Source organism: Kogia breviceps, chromosome 12, assembly GCF_026419965.1.
Source record: "Kogia breviceps isolate mKogBre1 chromosome 12, mKogBre1 haplotype 1, whole genome shotgun sequence".
Classification (NCBI taxonomy): Eukaryota; Metazoa; Chordata; class Mammalia; order Artiodactyla; family Physeteridae; genus Kogia; species Kogia breviceps.
The window spans coordinates 79,175,642-79,202,022 of record NC_081321.1 but is presented as its reverse complement, the minus strand read 5'-3'; the positions used below and the strand labels follow the sequence as shown (position 1 = coordinate 79,202,022).

Below are 26,381 nucleotides of genomic sequence, written 5' to 3'. Positions count from 1 at the left end.
GCACTTGACATCCACTGTGAAGAAAACCTCACACACGCCAATTGATTCAGGACGGCGGTGGGGGGGGGGGGGGCGGGGAAGAGAGGCCCTCCTGCAGAGAGCAGCAGACGCGAGCAGCTGGGGAATCCAAGCGTCCTGCTCAGAATGCCCCAGCAGCTTCGGCCGAGATGCCGCATGTCCAGCCTGACAACTGGTGCAAACACTAACCAGACACCCCAGCCAATCTCACTGTTCTCTGATGCCTCTCAGAGCAGGAAACGCACTGCCCAGGCTGGAGGGAGCAGCCCAGATCCATGGCGTCTGCTGTGGCTGCAGCCCTCGGGGAGGGTGATGCAGGCAGCTGGCCCTGAGCACCTGTCACTGAGATCCTGGGGCGGGAAAGTGGGAAGGACTTACTTGGGGGACTTTCGTCTGGTCGGGGTAGATAGCCTACATGAAAGGAACCCGTGGCCAGAAAGGGCAAAAGAAAGAAGCAAGCATTTGCAAGGGCCTGTCACGTGGTGTATGTACATGCACTGCCTCGTAAGATGGACACTGTGATCCCCCTTTTTTTAAAAAAAAAAAAAAATTTTATTTTATTTTTAGGCTGCGTTGGGTCTTTGTTGCCGTGTACGGGCGGGGGCTACTCTTTGTTGCAGTGTGTGGGCTTCTCATTGTGGTGGCTTCTCTTTGTTGCGGAGCATAGGCTCTAGGCACGCAGGCTTAGTAGTTGTGGCTCGTGGGCTCTAGAGCACAGGCTCAGTAGTTGTGGCGCACGGGCTTAGTTGCTCTGCAGCACATGGTATCTTCCTGGACCAAGGCTCGAACCCGTGTCCCCTGCATTGGCAGGCGGATTCTTAACCACTGCTCCACCAGGGAAGTGTCCCTGTGATCCACCCCCCCTTTTTTTTTTTTTGGTTCACGGGCCTCTCACTGTTGTGGCCTCTCCCACTGTGGAGCCCAGGCTCCAGACGCGCAGGCTCAGCGGCCATGGCTCACGGGCCCAGCCGCTCCGCGGCATGTGGGATCCTCCCAGACCGGGGCACGAACCCGTGTCCCCTGCATCGGCACGCGGACTCCCAACCACTGCACCACCAGGGAAGCCCTGTGATCCCATTTTTAAGATGAAAAAGTCAAGGCTCTTGGTTGCAAGTGAGGTTATACCCAATTTCTCACCCCACAGGGGTGGGTTCAATACTGGGTGAGCCTTACGACAGAATTCCACAGAGGTCTTTTAGAGGACGATACATCGTTAACATTTCCCCATGTCTTTAAATTAAAATTAGGGGAAAAAGCAGCATGCCTGGGATGCTTCCATTATTTTAATGAAATCATTTTTACATGTATCAAATGAAAGGAGAAAAATTAATCTTGAAAGGTGTGTAATAAAATTTGACAGAGGTAGGATTACCATTGATTTGCAAATCTGTTTTTGCTTATCTGCATTTTCACATTAAAAAAAATTATGTTTCATATGTTTTGCTTGTCAAATTAAGAGAAGGAAGCAGGGTGCTTAGGCACCCAAGATCACGTAGCTTGTAGCTGGAGGAGCTGAAGTTTGAACCCAATTCTATCCAGAGCCAAGACCAAAGCCTTCTCTGTTCCACCACCACACCCTCTCCCAGAAAGCAGCTGAGTTGGCTGAGAGGCTGTTGCTTAAGCCAGGCTGCCAGGACCACGGGCTCTGCATTCCAGAGGAATCTTGGGGTAACTGCAGTGAGCCTGGGAAATCCAGCTGCACGCTCAGGAAGCTAGGGCACTTCTAGCTCCTCCTGAGGAAGGCCGGCCTTCCTGAGGCTGTTCTTTAACCCCACTAGAGCTGCCCCTGCCCATCTTCAGGGCAGAGGAGGTGCCTGCTTTGATGGGACACCCTACTTGACGCACCGGGGACCCAGGGGTCCCACCAGAGCAGGATAGACATCAGAAGCCCACCTCTAAGTGGGTGACACCCAAGGGTGACAGGAAAATAACAGGACGCTGATGTCCACATACAGAAGGGCTCGGAGGGAGCGTGGAGAGCAATGGGCAACTCCTCCCAGTATATCCACAGGCCTGAGCAGGGCTGCTCACACAAAGCGACAGGCCCAGGGCCTTGATGGGCCAGAGGTGAAGTGCGGCCAGCACTGGGCTGAACGGACCCAGGTTTGAATCTCAGCTTCATTATTTACTATGACCTTGAAAAGGTACTGAACTTCTGCAGGCTTCGGTCTACTCACCTCAATTCAACGAGTTGGAAACACATTTAATATAAAATGTTGATATTCTCAAAGCAACATTTTTACAAGAATTTAGGAAAATGAATTTTAAACAATCTTCAAAACATGATAAAGGATGGTGGTATCTTTGAAAAACATACAAACCAAGTTATGAAGGGACAGGAGATGTATTAGATAGTTGCTTTCCCAAAATTAGATATTTAGTTTATTCCTAAAAGGGAAATAAAAATATCTCATAGGGCAGTTTTTTCTAAAAGGCCAGTGTATGTCAGTGCCTCACTCAGAGAAGTCCTCAAAACATGAGCTCTCACCCAGTGGAATTTCACCTAGCAAGCAATGATCTAATTGAATAGCATCCTCATTATATCACACTGTCTTCTCATTTTATTCTGCCTTCAAGGAATCAAAATTCCTTATATGGGCACTTTGGTTTACAGTTACAGAAGGCTGGCTTACGCAGCATCTCATGGGAGCCTCACAACACTTTGAAACCCATTTCACAGATAAGGGATCCGGGGCTCCAAGCTGGGTTCACAACCTAGTAAGTAGCAAAGCTGACCCTCCACGCCCCCGGCTTCTCAGCCAACACCCTGTCTTCAGCTCCTTGTTTTGGGTTCCCATCCAGACCATGATCTGACTCATTCTTTCCTGACACAGAACCCAACTGTCCTCTCTCCAAAGTCAGAACAAGGACTCACTGTAGGAGTCATGCTCAAAGTTCCTCCTCCATAACACACAAACATTCTTGCAACAAACACTGAAGATGCGTTTGTATGGAAAGCTCCTTGCTGGGCTCCGAGGAACATCAAGGGAAGAGAATCTGGCCTCTGTCCTCATCCTCTAAGTGTCTGATGGCTGCTTGAATGGCAGTGGCAGACCCTGCCTCTTCTCGTCCCTGCCACCTGAACCCGAGGGGACGCAGAGGTTGGCTGGCTGTACTGGGCTCTGCTAGGAATCTGCTGGGGGCAGGCTCACCTCCCAACGGCGGCCCTAGAGCAGCTACGAAAGGGCTCCTGCGACCCACCCATGAGCCTGAGCTCCCTCCCCCGGGGACAGTCCTTTCTCCTCGGTCCTGAGTTGAATGGCACTCCCCCCCCACCCCAAATCCACACCCACCCTCAAATGAGACCTTATCTGGAAATAGGGTCTTTGCACATGTAGTCAGCTAAGGATGTCAGGATGGAATCATCCTGGAGTTGGGGTGGGCACTAAATTAAATGACTGATGTCCCTACAAGAAAAGGAAAAATCCAGAGAGACACACAGGAAGAAGGCCATGGGAAGACTGGGGCAGAGATTGGCAGGTGCAGCTATAGGTCAAGGAACCAAGGATTTCCGGGAGCCACCAGAAGCTGGAAAAGGCAACGAAGGATGTTCCCCTAAAGCCTTCAGAGGGAGCACGGCCCTGCTGAAACCTCGATTTCAGACTTCTGGCCTTCAGATCTTGTGGAGAATCAACGTCTATTGTTTTGAGCCACCAACGTGTGTGCTAATTTGTTACAACAGCCCTAGGAAACTCCCTCCTCTTTCTTAACGTCTCTGTCCATCGGGGCAGGGAGGCCTGGCCTTTCCTTTCCGAGAGCTCGGCTCGCCTTCACGCCGTCACATTGCTGAGGGCACCGGGTCCAGCGCAGCCTGGGCCGTCCTGGGTCTAAAGCTGAAGCTTGGAGTGTGCACACATTCGCACACACGCGCGATCACACCCAACCCCACTTCCAGCTTCTAAGAATAACGCGCTGCCAATAAAGGGCTCCAACTCTGTCTCGGAATTGGCCGACTCCCGGGGGAGGCTTCCTTGTGGTTTGGGTTGAGATCTCTATTCTCTGGCACTGTAAAGCTGCAGGGCCAACCATCCTTCCAAATTCTCTCCTGGCCTGGAGTGAAGGGCTCCTCTCCCTGCCGCCCAGGGGGTGCCCACCCCACCCGAGAGGCCCAGACTGCACGATGTTACGGGTATTTTCCCAGCCCCTCTGGGCCCGCGGCTGCTTCTCACCGGATGGGGAGTCTTGTCTCGCCCTGGCTCCCTTTCAACACTCAAGGGTATTTTTATTAAAGGCCTCTGGAATGTTAATAAAATAAAATGTAAAACTGCTCCCCTACTTCCCCTGCGGGTGGGGCAGTTGCAGGGGAAGCAGTCGGGATGGGGCCAGATGGCGAAGGGACTTTGGAGCCTTTCCTGGAGGCTGCAGGGAGCCGGGCAGGTGCACAGGCAGAGGGGTGCCGTGCTCCAATCTGGCTCTCTTTAGAAAGTGTCATCTGGATGCAAAGGAAGTGCCGGGTGTTCTGGGGCATCCAGAACTACCACCTCACAATTTCAGCAGTTTTTCCCATCATCATTTCCAACAACAAACATTGGAAGCTGGACCCCTCTGCCTGCCTGCCCTGGGGCAGTAATCAGCAATATTAGGAATATGGGATTCAAGCCTGAGTTCCTGGCTCTGCAACTGTGCGACCCTCCAGCTTCGTAGTCCTGAGCGTGGGCCTTGGGGTCAAGACTCCGAGGCAGGAAGCTCTGCTGCTCACCGGCCGCTTCATCTTGAACCTGTTAGTTAACCTCTCTGAGACTCAGTATCCCCACCTCTAAAATGGGCCCACTGCCAACAGAGATGACAGGCATGTCACGTGTTAGGGAACGAGTCTCTAAATGTAAAAATATCTACCACAGGGCCTGGCTCAAGACAGATGCTCCATACATGTGAGCTTCCCCTCCTTCTGTCACAAATTTGGGGTAGGAACTGAGATCAACTGTTGCTGGAGCCCAGGCAGGAGATGGGGAGGAGGCCGCTCAGAGGAGCAGCTGGGCCTGGTGGGTGGATGGTGGGTGGCGGGCAGTATGCTGTGAACGTTAAGGATTTTGTCAGTTTGTCTACACGGCCACTAAATTTTCCTGTAGCTAGAAGCCCAGAAGCGGGAAGGCTCATGTGGCAAACTGGTGTGGGCTTGGGTAACGGCCTGACGTAAGGGGATTCAGCCGGGCTGCCAAGCACAGCAGCCTCATCAACACAGCGCTGAAGTTATTCCCAAGACTCTGGGTGTTTCTTAGCAACGGCCCTATTTGGGGGAACACTGAGTGCCACAAGGAAGCTGGCTTGGAAGCTTGTGCAAGACAGGCGACACCCCCAATCAACACGCAGGGTCCCCCCTGCAGCCTGGCTCCCTCATGCCAGCTGCTCTCTCCCGGGGCAATGTGGCCAGGCTGGAAGCCCTCCACGAGGCCAGCAGCTACCCTACAGGTCTACCCCACAGGTCTCCAGGCTGCATCCAGGACCAAAAGCTTGCAGAGAGGCCCTGGTTAACCCCTCGGGCCCCAGGCAAAGCCCAGTTGCCATCTGTTGTACTTCAAACCATCCAAGCGGCTGACAGGACACAAAAGAAAAAAAGACACCCAACAAAACACGCCAGGCCCTCAACACTCAGACCCAGGGCTGAGCACAGAGGGTGCCTTTGAGAAACAAAAGACCCCCGAATGGAGTCCAGGATAGATGGGTCTCCTGTGGCATTTTGCAACCAACCAAGGTGTTCTAGAAAGTTCCAGGATATAAATGCTCGCTGGACTTCTGTTCTTTCTCCACTCTGACAGACAATACATCATATTATCTTCACAAAATTTATTTGGGGGAATTAAAGAATTCTGCCAGGGCCAGGCTTCTTGGTGCAGGCAGTTGAGCTCAGATATGTATTAACACAAACATTTTCCTGTCGTGACTGCACACCCAATTTAAAATGAATTATCCAATTAAGTTAAGAAGGTGATGCGTTTCGCTTCCAGGAATATGTTGCCAATGACTCTGTCTTGACTATTCTCCCCTAAAACCCTTCCAATTAAGTAAAGACCGCTCGGCACATCGTGAGGATAAGCCGGGAGGTTGCTGTGGAGACAGGAGGATTTTTCATCGGATCACCATTTCAATCTCCTGATGAGAAGGGAGCTGGCAAAGTTTTCAGCCTCCCCCTGGGATGAATGTTCACCGCCAACAATAATAAGGACAAAAGCTCTGTTGGACAGAAAAGGATGAAGGATTGTGTAAGCTTCCAGGTCTCCTTCGGCAGCAACACAGAGAGTCACGGCTTGGGCTCCCTTGAGCAGAAGTCAGTTGGCCGGTGTTCGCAAGAGGTAGACGCCACCATTTCCCTTCTCTCCCCCCTCCCTCTCGGGCAGTTCTAAAGTGGGGCGTGCAGGCCTGGTGCTGAAGGTGTGACAGCACCAGCTCAGCCCGCAGAGAGCAATCGATTTGTGCTAACCAGCCAAAAAGATCAGGGCTGTGGGGTCGGACTGTGGCACCAACAATGTCACGAAGAGATAGAGGAGACAAAGGTCTGTATTTCTAAAATGCAAACCTGACCACGGCACTCTCTCGCTGCCAGCCCTGTAATGGCTTCCATTGCCCTCGACATCAAGTTCCAACTCTTTAGCACGATACTCTCCACCCTCCGCTCACTCTTCCAACCTCATCCCTCCCTCATTCCCGAAATAAACACTCAAACTCTTTCACACCTCCTGGCCTTTGCACATGCTGTTCCCTTTCTCAGTAAATCCGTTCCCAACTTTTGTCAGCCTGGTAAATGCATTCTTATTCCTCAAGACCCGGGTCAGATGTCTTGACCTCTGGTAATTTTGTCTCTGCCTTTACTTCTCTCCCCGTCTCTCCTGGAAGATAGATGCTGGAATCACGGCCAAGCCAGCGCTTTACAAGATGTCGCTATTATAATCGGTTTGCACGTTTGTCTCCCCAGCCAGCTGCTAAGCCACTCACAGGGAGGTGGTATGCTTTCAAAGGAATGACTGAACCACAGAAGAATAGGCAGAGGTGAGAGAAAGGGGCCATGTCACCTGGAGACGGATGTACAGGAGTATCTCAGAGATACTGCAGGTTCGGTTCCAGATCACTGCAATAAAGCGACTATCCAATTAAGCAACTATTGCAGTAAAGTGAGACACAAAGTTTTTGGTTCCACAGTACATATAAACGTTATGTTTACACTGTACTGTAGTCTATTAAGTGTGCAAGAGCATTATATCTAAAAAAGGAGTATATACATTAATTAAAAAATACTTTATTGATAAAAAATGCTAACCACCATCTGAGCCTTCAGCAAGTCCATCTTTTTGAAATAGTAACATCAAAGATCACTGATCACAGATCACTGTAACAAACATAATACTAATGAAAAAGTCTGAAATACTGTGAGAATGACAACTTGCTCCACACACGGTTGCCACAAACTTTCAATTTGTAAAAAATGCAGTATCTGCAAAGCGCAATAAAACAAGGTATGCCTGCATAATTAAAAACCACCCGGAAGTTGTTCAAGAAGAGAATAAATGCTGTGAATCCCAGCCGTCCCCCACGCTGGTCACACTTGGGCCGATGGGTGTGGGCAGGCGTCAGGGCCAGTGATGGCTGTGTGCTGGGTACAGAGCCCTCTCTTCCCCACCCCAAGACAAGAGATTTAAAAACCAAGTCTACCTGAGGTTATTAAGAGTTGTTAAACTTTTTAATAAATAAAATCTCTGTAAGAGATCCTTATTATTACATCAGGCTGTAAAAGTACCTTCTGGAAGACTCAGTTTAAAACTAAGAAGAGGGGCTTCCCTGGTGGTGCAGTGGTTGAGAATCCGCCTGCCGATGCAGGGGACGCGGGTTCGTACCCCGGTCCGGGAGGATCCCACGTGCCGCGGAGCGGCTGGGCCCATGAGCCATGGCCGCTGAGCCTGCGCGTCTGGAGCCTGTGCTCCGCAACAGGAGAGGCCACAACGGTGAGAGGCCCAAGTACCAAAAAAAAAAAAAAAACAAAAAAACTAAGAAGAGGAAAAAAGCCCTACCCCATGTGAGCTGCCAGAACTACCATGAACCAATCCATCTCTGAAGGCTTACAGCAAGACTGAGGGAAACAAGCTGGCAGAGGGTGGCAGTGAAATACCCAGGCACGAAATAAATGTTCCCTTTAGGTCTCTGTCAGCTCTGGTTTCTGCCCTTCGTGGGCTCAGACACAGGCATCCTCCCATTACCTGCATGTTTCCAAGCTGAATAGGGGCCTCCAGTCCATGTCTGAGGAATAAAATATGCTGCGTCCTGGTCTGGGCATCACTCCTTTCTTGGAGTTCAAGTTGGGTCTGCCCAGCCGCCTCTTCAAAGCTCTGAGAGGGGCAGCAGGTCCTTGGCAGTGCCTGATTGCAAAACCCTACCTCCCCAGCCTTCCCTCACGCATGAGAAATGGGCAATCCACAGAGACGCAGGTGGGCTAAGGAGCCTCAGCGACCAACACCAGACTTTAGCCCTTGCTAATCCAGGGTTGGAGCCAACGGGGTCGGTCGGCTTTTCTCCCGGTCTATGTCATGTATTAAATTCATTTGCTGGGCAAGGAACCACTGAATTTCTAGACTCTGAAACCCTCTAAGGCAGGACTCATCTTCTTGACTCTTGCTTCCACCCCAGGGGACCCAGCACGGAGCCTGGCCCACGGTGGGTACACTGTGACGTGCTTGTCACAGAGTCTAATTTCACACCTGCAGTGGAATCTAGCTGCTGTCCGTGTCACGGGAAGCAGTTTTCCTTTAGGATTCGTTGAAACCAAAGCTCTCCCTTGGTGTGCAATTTTGAAAATCGAAATGTAAGTCCAGGAGTGTCAGAAATATATATACGTTTTATGGGTTGAAGTGTGTTCCCCAAAAACGCAGGGTGAAACCCTAGTCCCAGTACCTGTGAACGTGACCTTGGATATGTAAGTGAGTTAAGATGAGGTCATGAGCATGGACTGCAATTCAATAGACCTAGCGTCCTTTTAAGAGGGAAATTTGGACACAAAGACACACAGGGACCACCATGGGATATGGCAGAGGCAGAGATCAGAGCTACAAGCCACCGAACACCAAGGATTGCTGACAACCACCAGAAGCTGGGAAGAGGCAAGGAAGGATTCTACCCAGAGTCTCAGAAAGAATGTGGCCCTGCGGACACCCTGATTTCAACTTCTAGCCTCCAGAACTGTGAGAGAAGAAACTTCTGTCGTTATAAGCCTTCCACTTTGTGGTACTTTGTTACAGCAGCCCTAGATAATTAATACAGTACAATAACCCAGAGGCAGTAAGTTTTTGTTGTTTAACACCTATTTAGCGTCAGCTTTCACGATAGAAGTGAAGGGAATTTGGGTGGCGGCCACTTCATTATGCTATCCGTTTGCACATTCATTTGCTTCCAGTATTTACTGCGCCCCTAACGTGTGCCAGACCCTGTGCACAGTACCAGAGTGACGAAAGTGGCTAAGCCAGGAGCCCATGGTGAAGGCGGCTTTGTAAGGATGACGGCCGTACCGTCAGGCAGTTAAGTCTTGCAAACGCGTATATCAGAATCGACCGGCATTTACTGCGTGTCCTTACCAGGTGCCGAGTGCCTCATGCCCATGGTCACACGTACTCCTCACACAATCCCACGGAGGAAGGTGCTATTCGGTGCCCACTCCCCCATCGGGGATCTGAGACTCAGGGAAGGAGGCACAGCAGGACTTTACCCTGGACGCTACTGACCGCAAAGGGAGCACGGGGGAATCAAACAGGGAGGTGTTTGACTCAGAGGGGTAGGAAGTGTCATTTAAATATGAAAGCATCTTTGAAAGTTGAATTTTCTTTTTCTTTTTTTTTTTTTTTTTTGCGGTACGCTGGCCTCTCACTGTCGTGGCCTCTCCCGCTGCGGAGCACAGGCTCCGGACGCGCAGGCTCAGCGGCCATGGCTCATGGGCCCGGCCACTCCGCAACATGTGGGATCTTCCCGGACCGGGGCACGAACCCGTGTCCCCTGCATCGGCAGGCAGACTCTCAACCACTGCGCCACCAGGGAAGCCCCTCGCTGCCCATTTCTAAATATTCTGGAATGAGCTAAAAATATGACATATAACATACAAAAATAATGATATCCTCATGCCTACCTACTCTGGCAGGAAATGTCCCTATTAGGACAGACCAAGGGATGTGCAATTTCAGCCAACAGTGAAGAGATGATAGCAGGCCGAAAAGAGGAAACACAACAGGGACAAAGACGCAGCTGTCAAGGTAGGGAGTCACTGAATTTATGCCACGTGCAGAGCAGGCTCTGGCTAAGTGTCAAAGGGAGGGGGAGGGGCGGAAGGGGGAAAGAGGGGTGGGGGACAGGAGAGAAGGGGACTGAAGATGACACTGAAAGGCAGACAGGGCCACAGGAGGGCTGGGTGACCGTGAGAAGCACGTGCAGTGCAGGATGGGGCACAGCAAGGGGTGCCCGTGTGGCCAGGGGCTCCACATTCACAAAGACCTTCCTCGAATCTGTGTCTCCAGTGAGAGACCAAACCATTTAAGTCTGCCATTTTTGTGAATCAAAAATGATCAGATATTGGCAATTCCCCACTATTCAACTTACACATACAGTCCCTGAGCAACGCTGGCAAAACTGAGAAAAGTAAGTGTCCATCACAAAATGTCACATACAATTTTTTAACCTTCCTTCACCATTTCTCCTCCTCCCTCTTTCTCCCCACTTTGTCCTCTCCCCTCGCTCTTGCCCGACTCCTCTCTTCTCCTTCATCCTCCTCCCCCTCTCCTCCCTCCTCTTCTTTTCGCGTACAACTGTATTCGGTGTCTAATGACCCCTCTTACTCGTCACTTGACAAGGTTTCATGAGAAAGATTCAAACGGCTGTGTGCACGGGCATGCGTACGGTGTACACGTTTCCAAGGAAAGACGAAGGGTGTCTTCTCCTGGTGGCCAAGCCTGCACGACACCTTGGACAAGAGCCACTCCTGCCCTCACTGTCAGGGCCAGCTGGCTGCACAAAGGTCACGTGGCCGGACCTTAGCTCAGCCCCAGCAGGAGAGGAAAGGGACACCTGGGGTGAGCAGGCCACACTGGCCACTTGGACCTGGGGCTTCACCGTAAATACAAATTTCTAAGGTTGCAATACCCTTTGTGCTGCCTGACTGCCTACCTGGAACTCAGGTATTCAGAGGCAAAGGAAATGAACGGCCCAGAAGGCAGGGCGCAGGCCTTCTGGCCAGGAATGTGGGCATCCTGGCTCTACCACTTCCTGGCTGCAGGAGCTCGCGCAAGGTTTCCATCAAACACCCCTACGCTCTTATCTGTAAAAGGAGGAGATGCCAGCAGGACTGTCTCAGGGGCTGTGATAGTTTAAAGGAGACCAGGGTAGGAAGTGCTCGGCACACAGTCCCTCAGACACAGAAAGTACCAAAACACGGTGGGTGACTGAAGGCTCTGAAACTGCTTTCCCTCGAGATTTTCAAGATCTGCCCAAGAGAGATCAGATATAGTCTGAACAGCACAGCTTTGCCTGCCTTTCTGGGGAGTCCTCTTCAGCCCATGATCCGTCTTTGTGCTGAAGATACACAATCCTCAGCCCCAATGCCTGAGCCACGTGAAACCGAGTCACAGACACCAAATTCCTTTTCTGTGACACCTGGATTCAAAACGATAAAATTCCTTTTTTGGGGGGGTCAGTCTCAAAGCCATGCTCTTAGGCACCCTGCCAGCCAGCAAGATGACTAAGGGCCCCAATTCCCATTGTGAAACTTAGAACCTGGGGGAAAAAATGCAAAGCAATAAACCATCTGCAAGGCTTTCAGACAGTGCAATGTGTGAGAAGTGCTTTTACATCTTGGTAAGACGCTGCATTAAGCCAGCATTAATTAATTGCTACATTAAAGAGAAGCACCTTTAACATTGCAATGACAATCATATGCAGTTGCGATCATACAAAGCAACACTTTATAATTAATGATGCCCCCACTTCCTGCACCGTGCAGTCCTCTGTCTTGAATTCCAAAGAGGTTGGCAGGAGGAAGGCACCAAACAGAGATGAGGAACTAATATTTAAATCTGTTTTTAATTCACCTTTCAACAAGAAGAGTAAAACCGGAACAAAAGCTTATACTTGGGCTTCCCTGGTGGCGCAGTGGTTGAGAGTCCGCCTGCCGATGCAGGAGACACGGGTTCGTGCCCTGGTCCGGGAAGATCCCACATGCCGCGGAGCAACTAAGCCCGTGAGCCATGGCCGCTGAGCCTGTGCGTCCGGAGCCTGTGCTCCGCGACGGGAGAGGCCACAACAGTGAGAGGCCCGCATACCGCAAAAAAAAAAAAAAAGCTTATACTTATTAGGACTCCAAATCTTTATGCCTATGAGGCTAAATATTCAGCAACGACAGATCCACACAGAAATGGTCAACAATTACAGGCCTGAAATGATTACCCCCAAAGAGCAATCATTTTGCCCTACCAGGCACATCAACTGCTTTTCCAGAAACGCATTACTATTCACCCCAACAGTCCTGGCTTTGGAAACTATGCTGTGTTATCATTAACAAAGCACTGTGACTTATCTCTGTGACTTAAAAATGAGAATGGTTTTTCTTGTAATCAGGGAAGTTTCCCACGAAGTCGCGAACCCCAGGTACCAAGCAAGCATTGTTCTAAGTGCTTAACGTGTGTTGGCTTGTTTAGTTCTTCCGGCCAATCCCGAACCCACACTATTATGAGGCCCATTTAATACATGAGGATAGCAGGTGCCCAAACGTTAAATAAACTGCCCCAGGTGCCATCCCCCCGACTCCTGCAAAGCCTGTTTGAGTGAATCATAAACTGGACAGACTTTCTAGATTGTCACATTCATTCTGTCACTCAAGCAACTACCCACGAGGGAGGCCCCAGAACCTTCCCGCATCTAATTTCTGTTGTTATTAGCAAAATCCTGCAGCAACACAGAAGAAAGCGCAGAGGGAACAAAATTTGACCCACGGTAACACCTTACGGGCTTCCAGAAAAAAAAAAAAAATCCCTATGGCATAGTTTTTATTATAAACCAACAGCAACAAAATCCACCTAAATTGCCTCTATTTGCCAACAGCGTTATGGTTCCCTACTTTCCACTTCCATGGATGGATTGTGAAGGTGGCTCCCGCCCCGTGACAGCCTCCCGTAAGGGCAAGGGCTTACCTTGTCATAATAGTATCGCAGGGCTCTGCTCAGCTTGTCGTAGTTCATGTTTGTTTTGTTTTTCCGGAGTCCCCACAGCTTGGCCACTTCTTCTGCTTTGAGGAGCTTGAATTCACCATCGTTGGAGGTCCAGCAGATCAGGTGCTCATGTTTCTGATCCAGCAGCAACTGCAACAGGAACTGCCACAGCGTGATTGCACTCTCCATACCTGAGGAGGGAGGGGCCGCGTCAGTGCACGTGCCAGGTCCGGGGGGATAGGGGGCTCAGGGTGGGCACCTCAGCACCTCCCCCTGCCCCCAGTGAACCTAATCAAAAGTTGCTTTCGAGTTTCCCTGGTGGCGCAGTGGTTGAGAGTCCGCCTGCCGATGCAGGGGACACGGGTTCGTGCCCCGGTCCGGGAGGATCCCACATGCCGCGGAGCGGCTGGGCCCGTGAGCCATGGCCGCTGAGCCTGCGCGTCCGGAGCCTGTGCTCCGCGACGGGAGAGGCCACAACAGTGAGAGGACCGCGCACCGCAAAAAAAAAAAAAAAAAAAAAAAAAAAAAAAGTTGCTTTTTCATTTCCATCCCAACAGGCCACTCTGAATCAGGTGCCTTCTGGCTGCATTTTTGCAAAGAGCCACAATTCAGAAATACAGGGAAGCCCTGTGACCTTCGTATTCGCCACACACATCCCGGCAGGTAACGGGGCTGCGTTGAGAATAATGTGAAAAAATGATTAATGAACTGCCCACTCCTAGAATCAGTCCTCATACAAACTCTCCCCCATGTTAATCATTGTTAATGCCCACGATGATTAACATGTTCCCGCCCATCCTATCAACTCCTTTGCTGCTCAGCCTCTAGGCCATTATTTGTGTGAAACGTTGGATCCCGTGCTAAGTGCATTTACGTGGGGCCTGGGGTATGTCCATCAGTGTGACCACACGGGGAGCTTCGTGAGGAAGGGACTTTGTTGGATTACTCTTTGTATTCCCAGCACTCTGATAACCCAGCCCAATGCCCGAGTGTAGCCTGTGCCTGACTGATACATGTTTATAGACCTGAGGAATGGGTCACCGCCACCTGAAGAGTCGTTCTCCTTCCCAGGCACTTGTCATGTGGCAGATAAAAACCCCATTTGTCACAAGCACAGACATGGGAAAAGCTTTTTTTTTCTCCACTGTGAGAGGAAAGCCTATAAAATCTTATCTTTTCCCCTTGACTCTGGTGTGGACTTTGTAGGTGCTGTTCCTTCTGCCTAAAATGCTGTTCCCTAGCTTTGGAGCCTAGTGAACTCCTACTCATCCATCACGACCCAGTTTATACGGGACCTTCTTGAGGAAATTTTTCCCCACTCTCCCAGGCAGCTACCAACTTCAGACATCTGAGGACTTTCAGGGCAATGGGTACTGATTCTAAAAATAACAACAACAGTAATAACAACCGTTTGTCTTATCAACATTCGTACCTAAGGAAAGAAGAGGCAGTTAGGCTGGCCTCAAAAGCTTCACCGCAGATTGACTGTCATGACTGGACACGTGAAGTACCCTGGGTTTTGATATGTGAAAAATGGGGGTAAGATTCTAGTGCTGGGCTGAGGAAGCCAAGAATGACCAGAGGGTGGAAAAATTGCCTTCTGGCACAGATGGAAGCTTCAAAGGCCAGTTGTGAGGTGGGGACAAAGCCAGAGAGAACTTGGGATCATCCCCTATTATGCAAGGAGGAAACTCTGAAGCCCCAGGAGGTAGCCAGGGTGACCGGAACAAGGGAGCAGGGACCCGGAAGCCAGAATAACAGCCTTAGGGAGCGTTATTTGTACCAGTATTTTCGTCAACTCCACACCTCTCCTGCATTTCTCTTAAAGGCAGCTTTCAGACTGACAAATCATTTTTCTTCCTTTCCACACGGGGATGGATGTGAAAGTACCTAGCCCTCCAATAAGTATTCATTTCCTTATTTCCTTTCACATGTTTCGCCAAAAGAATACATTTTATTGTTTCCCTGAGCAACGTGGGTTTCTCAGTTAAAGAGAAGCAGATTAGGAATGTTCTTCAAACACCCACAGGGTACTTTATTTATGGCTCTTTAAAGGAGATATTCTCTACAGAAATCAACCTTCACCACAATGGCCACTCAGTCTGTAAGACAGTAAGTCATTTCATTGCTAGATCAAAACCGCCTTTGCATCTCATGAGTCTCGTATGCGCAACAGCGGTGTTGCATCCGCAGCAGCCTGCCAGCTCCAACTCCTAATATGAGCTTCCGATTGTTTGGGGACGAGCCACAACTTTCTTCTCATCATTGGCACTAAGAATTGTTAACAGCTGTCTCAAACTCTTTGGTGTGTTCTCGGCCAAACACTTCAGACAGTAAGCTTTCAAATATCTTAAAAATTTTAAAGGGCAGGAGGCTGCCAGTGGGTTTAGAGGTCTGGACAGCAAGGATTTCTGGGTCTGTGGCTCAGATGCCAGGTAGGATAGTGGTCAGCCACCTGCACCTCCCCCACTTTTAACTGACACGAGCTATCCTGTTCCAGATGAGACAGGAAGACAACGTAAACATCTCCATCTGTTTTACACTTAGTGCTTCTACCAACTAGGACTCCTCAGAGCTTCTTGTGCTTCCTGGAATCCCTTTCCTTGGCCTTCCAAGCCCGTGTAGCAGAGCCATGTGCCTCGGGCATAAATGATGAGGACCTGTATGGTAGACTGGATAAAATATTCTCCATCCTTCACCCTTTCTCCCTTTCAAGTGACCATGAAGCAGTGCCCCAGAGCGGGTGGAGTACTTTCTTCCCATCCCACTGAAATTTGGGCTTGGCCACGTGATTTGATTTGGCCAATAGAATGATGAGTAGAAATGACAATGTGCCAATTCTCAGCTGAGGTCTAAGAGGCTTCCCATGTTTGTACTTTTCCTCTCGTGCTCCTGTCACTGCCGTGAAGCTGCTGCCCCAAAATGAAAGGCACGTGGAGCCAACCTGAGCTCAACCCAAAGCCTGGAGCCAAGTCCCACAACCCACAGTCTGACGCAGCATCCCTGAGGCTAACCAATGAGGAAAATAAATACTGCTGTTTGCCAGTGACTCCCGGAGCTGTTTGTTATGCGGCACCATTGTAGCAAGAGTTGACAATTACAGTGCCCGACGTCTTGGTCTAAAATAATTCTCTCTTTGTTGGGGTGCAATATCTTTACACTGTAAACTTACATTCATAATCATGAGGTGTGTCTGGACACGAGAAAGAATGCTATGTAGGAGGATTGCCCGATCACATCTTTACTCAGAGGGTTACGAGTGGGCCACAAAAATGACCATGGGTGCTATGGCCATGGCCTACGGCAAAGGCAGAAGAAGGAAAGAGGGAAAGAAAAGGGAGACATAAAAGAGTAAAAAGTGAAAAGGCAGAGGAGCAAATGGTGGGGATACGGACGCCCTCACTAGGGCCCTCCCAGATTTCTGGAATAAATGAGCTGGGCTGAGGGGAGGCACGAGCTGAGAACTAGGAACCACAGAGCTGCCCCGACAAACTCAGAGCTTTGGTGAGGCCGCGTGGGCTGAGGAACAACCCCTTCACCCCCTTACTCTCCCACACCAAGGTGTCAGAGCCAGGCTACGGCTGCGCGTCGGAGGACCCCTCAGAGGGTAGATGTGAATAACAGGGCTGCACTGGAGGTGACTAAGGCATCAAGCCACCTCTGCCTAAAGCACGTCAAGCCCGGTGCTGAGGGCCTCATTCTCCTTTTCCAGCTCTTTGGCCACTCCTCCACCCTGATGGGTCCACCAGTTTCAATGGGTGTGTGGTCACACAGATCTTTACTGTTAGAAATCCAGCCACACATTACTCAGAGATGAGTCTAGAAAATATTTCCCTGTGAGCGTACGGCATCTACAAACATCTGTCATCCCCTTCTACACTCGGCAGAAGTCATTCTAGGAGACAGTGGGCCCCCAGGGTGGCTCTGGATGCCCCCATCCTCTCTGGCCGTAGTCAGTGGTGTGACGGAAATGGGCGAGTGTACGTGGGGGAGTGGGGACACGGGGAGGGAGGGAAACAGGAGGGCAGAGGGGGGATGGGTCACCAGCTGACGTCACCGTTGTGGTTCCTGCCATCAAGGGTACTCACTGTTTCTTTGATTTTAGTTCCCACCTTAACTTATTTTAACCATGATTAGGTTTCATCATGTACACAGCTGTCTTCACATACAATCATGCTTCACGTTCTGTGACACACCTCTGCCAACTACAAACTTTGCCCCCTCCTGGAAGTTGGCAAAGAAAAAGAGTCTAACATCGTGACTGGGGAATACAGTCTCCCCCGTAAAACCACCAACACATATTAGCAAATTCATCCAAATGAAGATTTCTCTCACCAGAAAGAAAAATTAAGTGTTTTTTTAAAAAAAATTAATTCCTTGATGCCTAGAATCCTTAATAAAGTCCTATATCTTAACATGTGGGTACAATCAAGTCCAATTTATCTGGCTGCCACTATAAGGAATGTGTAATTCAGACAACATCCTGTGGCTCTTATTAAATAAAAAGTTCAAGAATGTGTTGATACTTGAGATTTACATTTGATATATTATTATACAAACCGGGGTCTGCTTTAAGTTAAAATGTTTCATCAGCCTAGCCTCACTGAGCCGATTTCCCACAAATCTCCACTTAAAATACACAGAATACATAAAAGAAATGCTATTAATCAAAAAAAATTTCCCAAATCAAATTTTTGGCTACCTAGAAGATGCATTTTTTTTTTCCCCAGACCTTACTTTGAACAGATGAAATTTTATCAGGTATTGTAATGCCATTCTTTTTCTTTTTCTTTTTTTTTAGAGTTGATAAAATTTAATTTTCAATATGAACACAGGATCCTTTGAAATCTTAAAATCTCATGAAATGATAGCTGTAAAACCATCAACTGATGCTTTTTAAATTATTTTTAATTTCATGGAAAGCACATGATTCTATTCTTTTTCTCATTTTTAATTTTTTTAATTGATCCTTTAAATTCTATAGTGCTTATAATGCCATTCTTAATGCAAAATCAAACTCTGCACTTTTACATTTAGGAGGATCCACTTGTAAAGCATCACTGCTCTTACAGGAAGAGGTGTCCTTCTGCATTACTTTCTGCTCCCGCTGACTGCACCCTCAATCCAGCCGCCTGCCGTGGATGGTCTCTCTGTCACCACTTCTGTTGGAACTAACCCAAGACCGCAGTCACAGAAGCCGGCAAGACCTAATCCAGACCTCTCCAGAGAACAAAGCTACCTGCTATTTGCCCCAACTGTTACTTTTCCTTTGTAATTTATCGCCTAGATCTTGCCGCTGTGGAGCACAGATCATTTTAAGCAGTTTGTCAAATCTGAATAACACGCACACCTCCTTTTAACGGAGCAAGAGGTATGTGTATTATGTTCCCATGTTGACAAATCATTTTCACTAAATTTTTTTATTATAGTCTCCCTTCAATAAAGAAGAAAAATGGATATAAGCACCTCAAGGTTTATAGTTCTTATACAGCCAGATGAAATTCACAAATAGATTGCTCCCACCCTATTCAAATTAACAATTAATTTTGTACGTGACACATAATGTTTTGTTGAAAGGCAACCAACAAAAAGGTTATGGCAATGTAAGTTATTTTGAGTAAGATGTGTTTATATGACTATACCCTACAAAGAGGAAAGAGACCCAATTCTCTCTCCACTTTTTTCCATTTTTTTTAAAGTGTGCATTTTATGCCAAGACACCCTCTGGGTATTTGGGACACATCAGAGAACAAAGGAGATGAAGATCCCTGTCCTCATGGAGCTTATACTCCAAAGGGAGAAGACAGGCCATAAACAACAAACATATGATTATCAAAATACATAGTATGCTGGAAGAATAGTGTTATGGGGAAATGCAACCAGAGCAGGATAAGTGGGTGGGGAACCTGGGGTGTATAAGCAGAAGGTCATGGAAGGCCTCACTGAGAAACTAAGAGTTGAGAAATAACTTTGTTAAAAAATAATTTTCAAAACGGGTGAAATCATGGCTCTCCTACAGATATAAAATGAAGACATGTTAAAGATTTTATTTCACTCATTAGTCAAGCAGGAACTTGGCAGATGTTCTAACGAGTTCAAAAAAGAATCTGAATAATAAAGGCATTTATAAATTAGGTATATTGAAATGAATGCACAAATAGGGGTGAGAGAGGAATCAACTGAACATTATAAGATAGAATAGAATTTGCATATCTATAGACAATAATTATTTTGCTATCAGTTATCTATAATTAACAGGATTGTAAAATAGCTTCCATAAAACCAGAATCACATCATCCAAAGGGGTTTCTCTCTAGAGACTAGATAATGCAGTTTTTCATGGAAGCACAATTATTTTCTACAGCTTGCAGCAGGCGAGAGAGAGGGTGAACCACTTCTGTCTACTTGGAAGGTTACGTAATGGGTAAAGCAGATTCAGAGCCAGACTCTCTGGGTTCAAATGCAAGTACCAGTCCTGTCTGCCTGTGGGACTTTGGGTAAGTTACTTAACCCTTCTGTGCCTCAATATCCCCATAAAGAAAATGGGGATGATGATAATAAAAGTATTTCCTTTACACGGTGGTTGCAAGGATTACATGAGTTACTAAGAATGCACTTGAGGGCTTCCCTGGTGGCGCAGTGGTTGAGAGTCCGCCTGCCGATGCAGGGAGACACGGGTTCGTGACCTGGTCCGGGAAGATCCCACATGCCGTGGAGCAGCTAGGCCCGTGAGCCATGGCTGCTGAGCCTGCGCATCCAGAGCCTGTGCTCTGCAACGGGAGAGGCCACAACAGTGAGAGGCCCACATACCGGAAAAAAAAAAAAAGAATGCACTTGAACTGCACCTGGTGCATAATAAGTGTTATTCAAATGTTTACTATTATTTTTTAAGCAACAGGGAAACCTCTGCATAGAACACGTTGTGAGGACATTTGGCCTTCACCTAGCTCAAAGGCATCATTTAGCTACTGTATCCACCTTGGTTCTTTGTTCATTAGGCAATGACTCCGATACAGGCACTGAAATCCAGGGAGAATCTTCAGCTATTTGGTGACTATTGTTTATAAGGTGACCTGGAATACGTTTATGTGAGTTTTTTTTTTAAGACTATCATCAAAAAATGAAAGAACATTAACAGATACACACTACTATATATTAAATAGATAAATAACAAAGACCTACTATATAGCACAGGGAACTATATTCAATATCTTGTAATATGTAAATTGATACAGCCACTATGGAGAACAGTATGGAGATTCCTTAAAAAACTAAAAACAGAACTACCATACGACCCATTAATCCCACTACTGCATATACACCCTGAGAAAACCATAATTCAAAAAGACACATGCACCCCAATGTTCATTGCAGAACTATTTACAATAGCCAGGTCATGGAAGCAACCTAAATGCCCATTGACAGATGAATGGATAAAGAAGATGTGGTATAGGGCTTCCCTGGTGGCGCAGTGGTTGAGAGTCCGCCTGCCGATGCAGGGGACATGGGTTCGTGCCCCGGTCTGGGAAGATCCCACATGCCATGGAGTGGCTAGGCCTGTGAGCCATGGCCACTGAGCCTGTGTGTCCGAAGCCTGTGCTCTGCAATGGGAGAGGCCACAACAGCGAGAGGCCCACGTACCACACACACCAAAAAAGAAGATGTGGTACATATATACAATGGAATATTACTCAGCCATAAAAAGGAATGAAATTGGGTCATTTGTAGAGCTGGGGATAAATCTAGAGACTGTCATACAGAGTGAAGTTAATGAGAAAGAGAAAAACAAATATCGTATATTAATGCATATATGTGGAAACTAGAAAAATGGTAGAGATGAACCGGTTTGCAGGGCAGAAACTGAGACACAGATGTAGAGAACAAATGTATGGAAACCAAGGGGGAAAGCAGCGGTGGGGTGGTGGTGTGATGAACTGGGTGATTGGGACTGACCATGTATATACACTGATGTGTATAAAATTGATGACTAATAAGAACCTGCTGTATAAAAAAAATAAAAATAAAATTAAAAAATTAAAAAAAAACAAAAAACAAAAAAATGAAAGAACATTAACAGATACACACTACTATATATAAAGCAGATACATAACAAAGACCTACTGTATGGCACAGGGAACTATATTCAATATCCTGTAATATGTAAATTGATACCTCCACTATGAAGAACAGTATGGAAGTTCCTTAAAAAACTAAAGATAGAGCTACCATACAACCCAGCAATCCCACTACTGGGCATATACCCTGAGAAAAGCATAATTCAAAAAGAGTCATCTACCACAATGTTCATTGCAGTTCTATTTACAATAGCCAGGACATGGAAGCAACCTAAGTGTCCATCGACAGATGAATGGATAAAGAAGATGTGGCACATATATACAATGGAATATTACTCAGCCATAAAAAGAAAGGAAATTATTTGTAGTGAGGTGGATGGACCTAGAGTCTGTTATACAGAGTGAAGTAAGTCAGAAAAAGAAAAACAAATACTGTATGCTAACGCATATATATGGAATCTGAAAAAAAGGTTTCTGAAGAACCTAGGGGCAGGACAGGAATAAAGACGCAGACGTAGAGAATGGACTTGAGGACATGGGGCGGGGGTAAGCTGGGAGGAAGTGAGAGAGTGGCGTGGACTTAAATACACTACCAAATGTAAAACAGACAGCTAGTGGGAAGCAGCTGCATTGCACAGGGAGATCAGCTCAGTGCTTTGTGACCACCTAGAGGGGTGGGATAGGGAGGGTGGGAGGGAGACGCAAGAGGGAGGGGATATGGGGATATATGTATAACTGATTCACTTTGTTTTACAGCAGAAACTAACATACCATTGTAAAGCAATTATACTTATATCTTTAATATAAGATATATTAAAAAATATATCTTATAATAACCTACAATGGGAAAGAATCTGAAAAAGAATATATATGTATATATATATATATATATAACTGAATCACTTTGCTGTACACCTGAAACTAACACAACATTATTAATCAACTATACTTCAATTTTTTTTTAATGAAAGAACAGATTTAAAAAAAATTCTGGCAGAAAACTCAGATCCCTGAGTACATATTTGCTGCCTTCAGCTTAAGAAACACTGGTTTAAAATGCTTAGCCTAAGGCCTCCAAGTTGTTGTGACTCCAGCCAAGATGGCCCTTGAGGGCTCACACTTCCCTTGGAGCTAGTTCTGTCCCCATCTATCTTGTGCCCCTGGAGCGGGGAAGGGAGTCAAGTAGATGAGAACTGTTGGGTCAGAAAGAAGAAAGAGAAGTGTTCTAAAATGACAACCCATGGGATAGCCATGACAACATTGCTTATGAAGATGGAGCCCACCTGGGTCCATTCCCTGGGCTGGTCATGGTGGCAGTGGCCCAAGTGTAGAGCTTATCCACTGGCACAGAGCTGGAGGGACACTTAGGCAGACTCTGAGTGGTTACTTTCCACCCTCGTTCTGTTTTCAACTCCCTGTTTTTAAAGAATGCAAATAGTATCACTGATTCATTCTTTAATTTCTGGATGGAGGTTCAAAGAGAAGGATGCTATAGACTGTATATACTGATTGGTCTCATCATCACTGGTGCACCTCTTGGTCCATATAAGAGCCGTCAGGCCCCGTGGCCCTATCACAGCCTTGGCATCTCCCTCAGGTCAAGGGTACCAGCCACCAATCCTCTGGACACACTAACTAGCTAAAGCCAGGCAGACTTCCACTGGGGGTGGTGGGGGGGAGCTGAACACCCTGCACAAAAGTGAAAGCTGTTCCCCCCACTCTTTGGGAGCAGAAACAGGGCCAACACTCACGAAACAGGGTGAGAACAGTAAAATGCAGTCACCATCCTCATGCTAAGTCAGGTTCCTCAGACAATAAGTACACAGGACCAAGAAGCCTGTGTGCGAGCACAGGTCACTCTCCACACCTCCCCTCCCGGGAGCCTGTGCAGCCCGCCACTGCCAGGGTCCCGGGATCCAGGGACAACTTCCCCGGGAGAACGCACGTGCGCCTCGGGCTGGCGCAACGTCACGCTGGGCCTCTGCCATCGCAGGCTCGCCCCGCCTCCGTACCCCTCCCTCCCCCGGGCCTGTGCCAGAGCCCTCGACTCAGCTGCTCCTTTAACCCCGTCCTGTCTGAGCGAAGAGCAGACACCCTCAGGCGACCTGCATGCAGAGGCGGGGCCAAATCCAAAGCTGAACCCCAGGAGCTGTGCGAACAAAGAGGAGACGGGGAGGTCTCTCCCAGCAGCCTCAGAAGCAGCAGATTAAATCTCCACAATCAACTTGATGTACCCTGCATCTGTGGAATACCTGAATAGACAGCGAATCATCCCAAATTGAGAAGGTGGACTTTGGGAGCAAGATATATTATTTTTTTCCCCTTTTTCTCTTTTTGTGAGTGTGTATGTGTGTGCTTCTGTGTGAGATTTTATCTGTATAGCTTTGCTTTCACCATTTGTCCTAGGGTTCTGACCGTCCCGTTTTTTATACTTAAAAAAATTTTTCTTCTTAGTAATTATTTTTTAATAATTTTATTGTATTTTACCCTACTTTATTTTATTCTTTCTTTCTCTTTCTTTCTCTCTCTTTCTCTCTCTCCCTCCCTCTCTCCCTCTCTCTCTATCTCTCTCTCCCCCTCCCTCTCTCTCTCTTTCTTCTCCCATTTATTCTGAGCCATGTGGATTAAAGGCTCTTGGTGCTCCAGTCAGGCATCAGGGCTGTGTCTCTGAGCTGGGAGAGCCAACTTCAAGACACTGGTCCACAAGAGATCTCCTACCTCCACATAATATCAAACAGTGAAAATCTCCCAGAGATATCCATCTCAACACCAAGACCCAGCTTCACTCAATGACCAGCAAGCTACAGTGCTGGACACCCTATGCCAAACAACTAGCAAGACAGGAACACAGCCCCATCCATTAGCAGAGAGGCTGCCGAAAATCATAATAAGGCTACAGACACCCCAAAACACACCACCAGACGTGGACCTGCACACCAGAAAGACAAGATCCAGCCTCACCCACCAGAACACAGGCACTAGTCCCCTCAACCAGGAAACCTACTCAACCCACTGAACCAACCTCAGCCACTGGGGACAGACACCAAAAACAACGGGAACTACGAACCTGCAACATGCGAAAAGGAGATCCCAAACACAGTAAGATAAGCAAAATGAAAAGGCAGAAAAACACACAGCAGATGAAGGAGCAAGGTGGAAACCCACCAGACCTAACAAATGAAGGGGAAATAGGCAGTCTACCTGAAGAAGAATTCAGAATAATGATAGTAAAGATGATCCAAAATCTGGAAATAGAATAGACAAAATGCAAGAAACATTTAACAAGGACCTAGAAGAACTAAAGAGGAAGCAAGCAATGATGAACAACACAATAAATGAAATTAAAAATACAATAGATGGGATCAATAGCAGAATAACTGAGGCAGAAGAACGGATAAGTGACTTGAAAGATAAAATAGTGGAAATAACTACTGCAGAGCAGAAGAAAGAAAAAAGAAAGAAAAGAACTGAGGACAGTCTCAGAGACCTCTGGGACAATATTAAACGCACCAAAATTCTAACTATAGGGGTCCCAGAAGAAAAAGAGAAAAAGAAAAGGACTGAGAAAATATTTGAAGAGATTATAGTTGAAAACTTCCCTAATATGGGAAAGGAAATAGTTAATCAAGTCCAGGAAGCACAGAGAGTCCCATACAGGATAAATGCAAGGAGAAACACGTCAAGACACATATTAATCAAACTATCAGAAATTAAATACAAAGAAAACATATTGAAAGCAGCAAGGGAAAAACAACAAATAACACACAAGGGAATCCCCATAAGGTTAACAGCTGATCTTTCAGCAGAAACTTTGCAAGCCAGAAGGGAGTGGCAGGACATATTTAAAGTGATGAAGGAGAAAAATGTACAGCCAAGATTACTCTCTCCAGCAAGAATCTCATTCAGATTTGATGGAGAAATTAAAACCTTTACAGACAAGCAAAAGCTGAGAGAGTTCAGCACCACCAAACCATCTTTACAATAAATGCTAAAGGAACTTCTCTAGGCAAGAAACACAAGAGAAGGAAAAGACCTACAAGAACAAACCTGAAACAATTAAGTAAATGGTAATAGGAACATACATATGGATAATTACCTTAAATGTAAATGGATTAAATGCTCCCACCAAAAGACACAGACTGGCTGAATGGATACAAAAACAAGACCCACATATATGCTATCTACAAGAGACCCACTTCAGACCTAGGGACACATACAGACTGAAAATGAGGGGATGGAAAAAGATATTCCATGCAAATGGAAATCAGAAGAAAGCTGGATTAGCAATTCTCATATCAGACAAAACAGACTTTAAAATAAAGTCTATTACAGGAGACAAAGAAGGACACTACATAATGATCAAGGGACCGATCCATGAAGAAGATATAACAATTGTAAATATTTATGCACCCAACATAGGAGCACCTCAATACATAAGGCAAATACTAACAGCCATAAAAGGGGAAATCGACAGTAACACAATCATAGTAGGGGACTTTAACACCCCACTGTCACCAATGGACAGATCATCCAAAATGAAAACAAATAAGGAAACATAAGTTTTAAATAATACATTAAACAAGATGGACTTAATTGATATTTATAGGACATTCCATCCAAAAACAACAGAATACACATTTTTCTCAAGTGCTCATGGAACATTCTCCAGGATAGATCGTATCTTGGGTCACAAATCTAACCTTGGTAAATTTAAGAAAATTGAAATCGTATCAAGTATCTTTTCTGACCACAACGCTATGAGACCAGATATCAATTACAGGAAAAGATCTGTAAAAAATACAAACACATGGAGGCTAAACAATACACTACTTAATAACGAAGTGATCACTGAAGAAATTAAAGAGGAAATCAAAAAATACCTAGAAACAAATGACAATGGAGACATGATGACACAAAACCCATGGGATGCAGCAAAAGCAGTTCTAAGAGGGAAGTTTATAGCAATACAATCCTACCTCAAGAAACAAGAAACATCTCACATAAACAAGCTAACCTTACACCTAAAGCAATTAGAGAAAGAAGAACAAAAAAACCCAAATTCAGCAGAAGGAAAGAAATCATAAAGATCAGATCAGAAATAAATGAAAAAGAAATGAAGGAA

General features: G+C 46.9%; 1 protein-coding gene across 1 annotated transcript in view; it reads right to left on the bottom strand.

The window, feature by feature from the left end:
• ELK3 (ETS transcription factor ELK3) overlaps positions 1-26,381 on the bottom strand; it is a 76,296-nt gene that overhangs the window by 26,100 nt on the left and 23,815 nt on the right. Inside the window, exon 2 of the mRNA XM_059082503.2 lies at positions 13,167-13,375. Within this exon, the coding sequence (XP_058938486.1) occupies positions 13,167-13,373 (207 nt within the window). The 5' untranslated portion in view covers positions 13,374-13,375. The remainder of the gene's footprint in view (positions 1-13,166; positions 13,376-26,381) is intronic.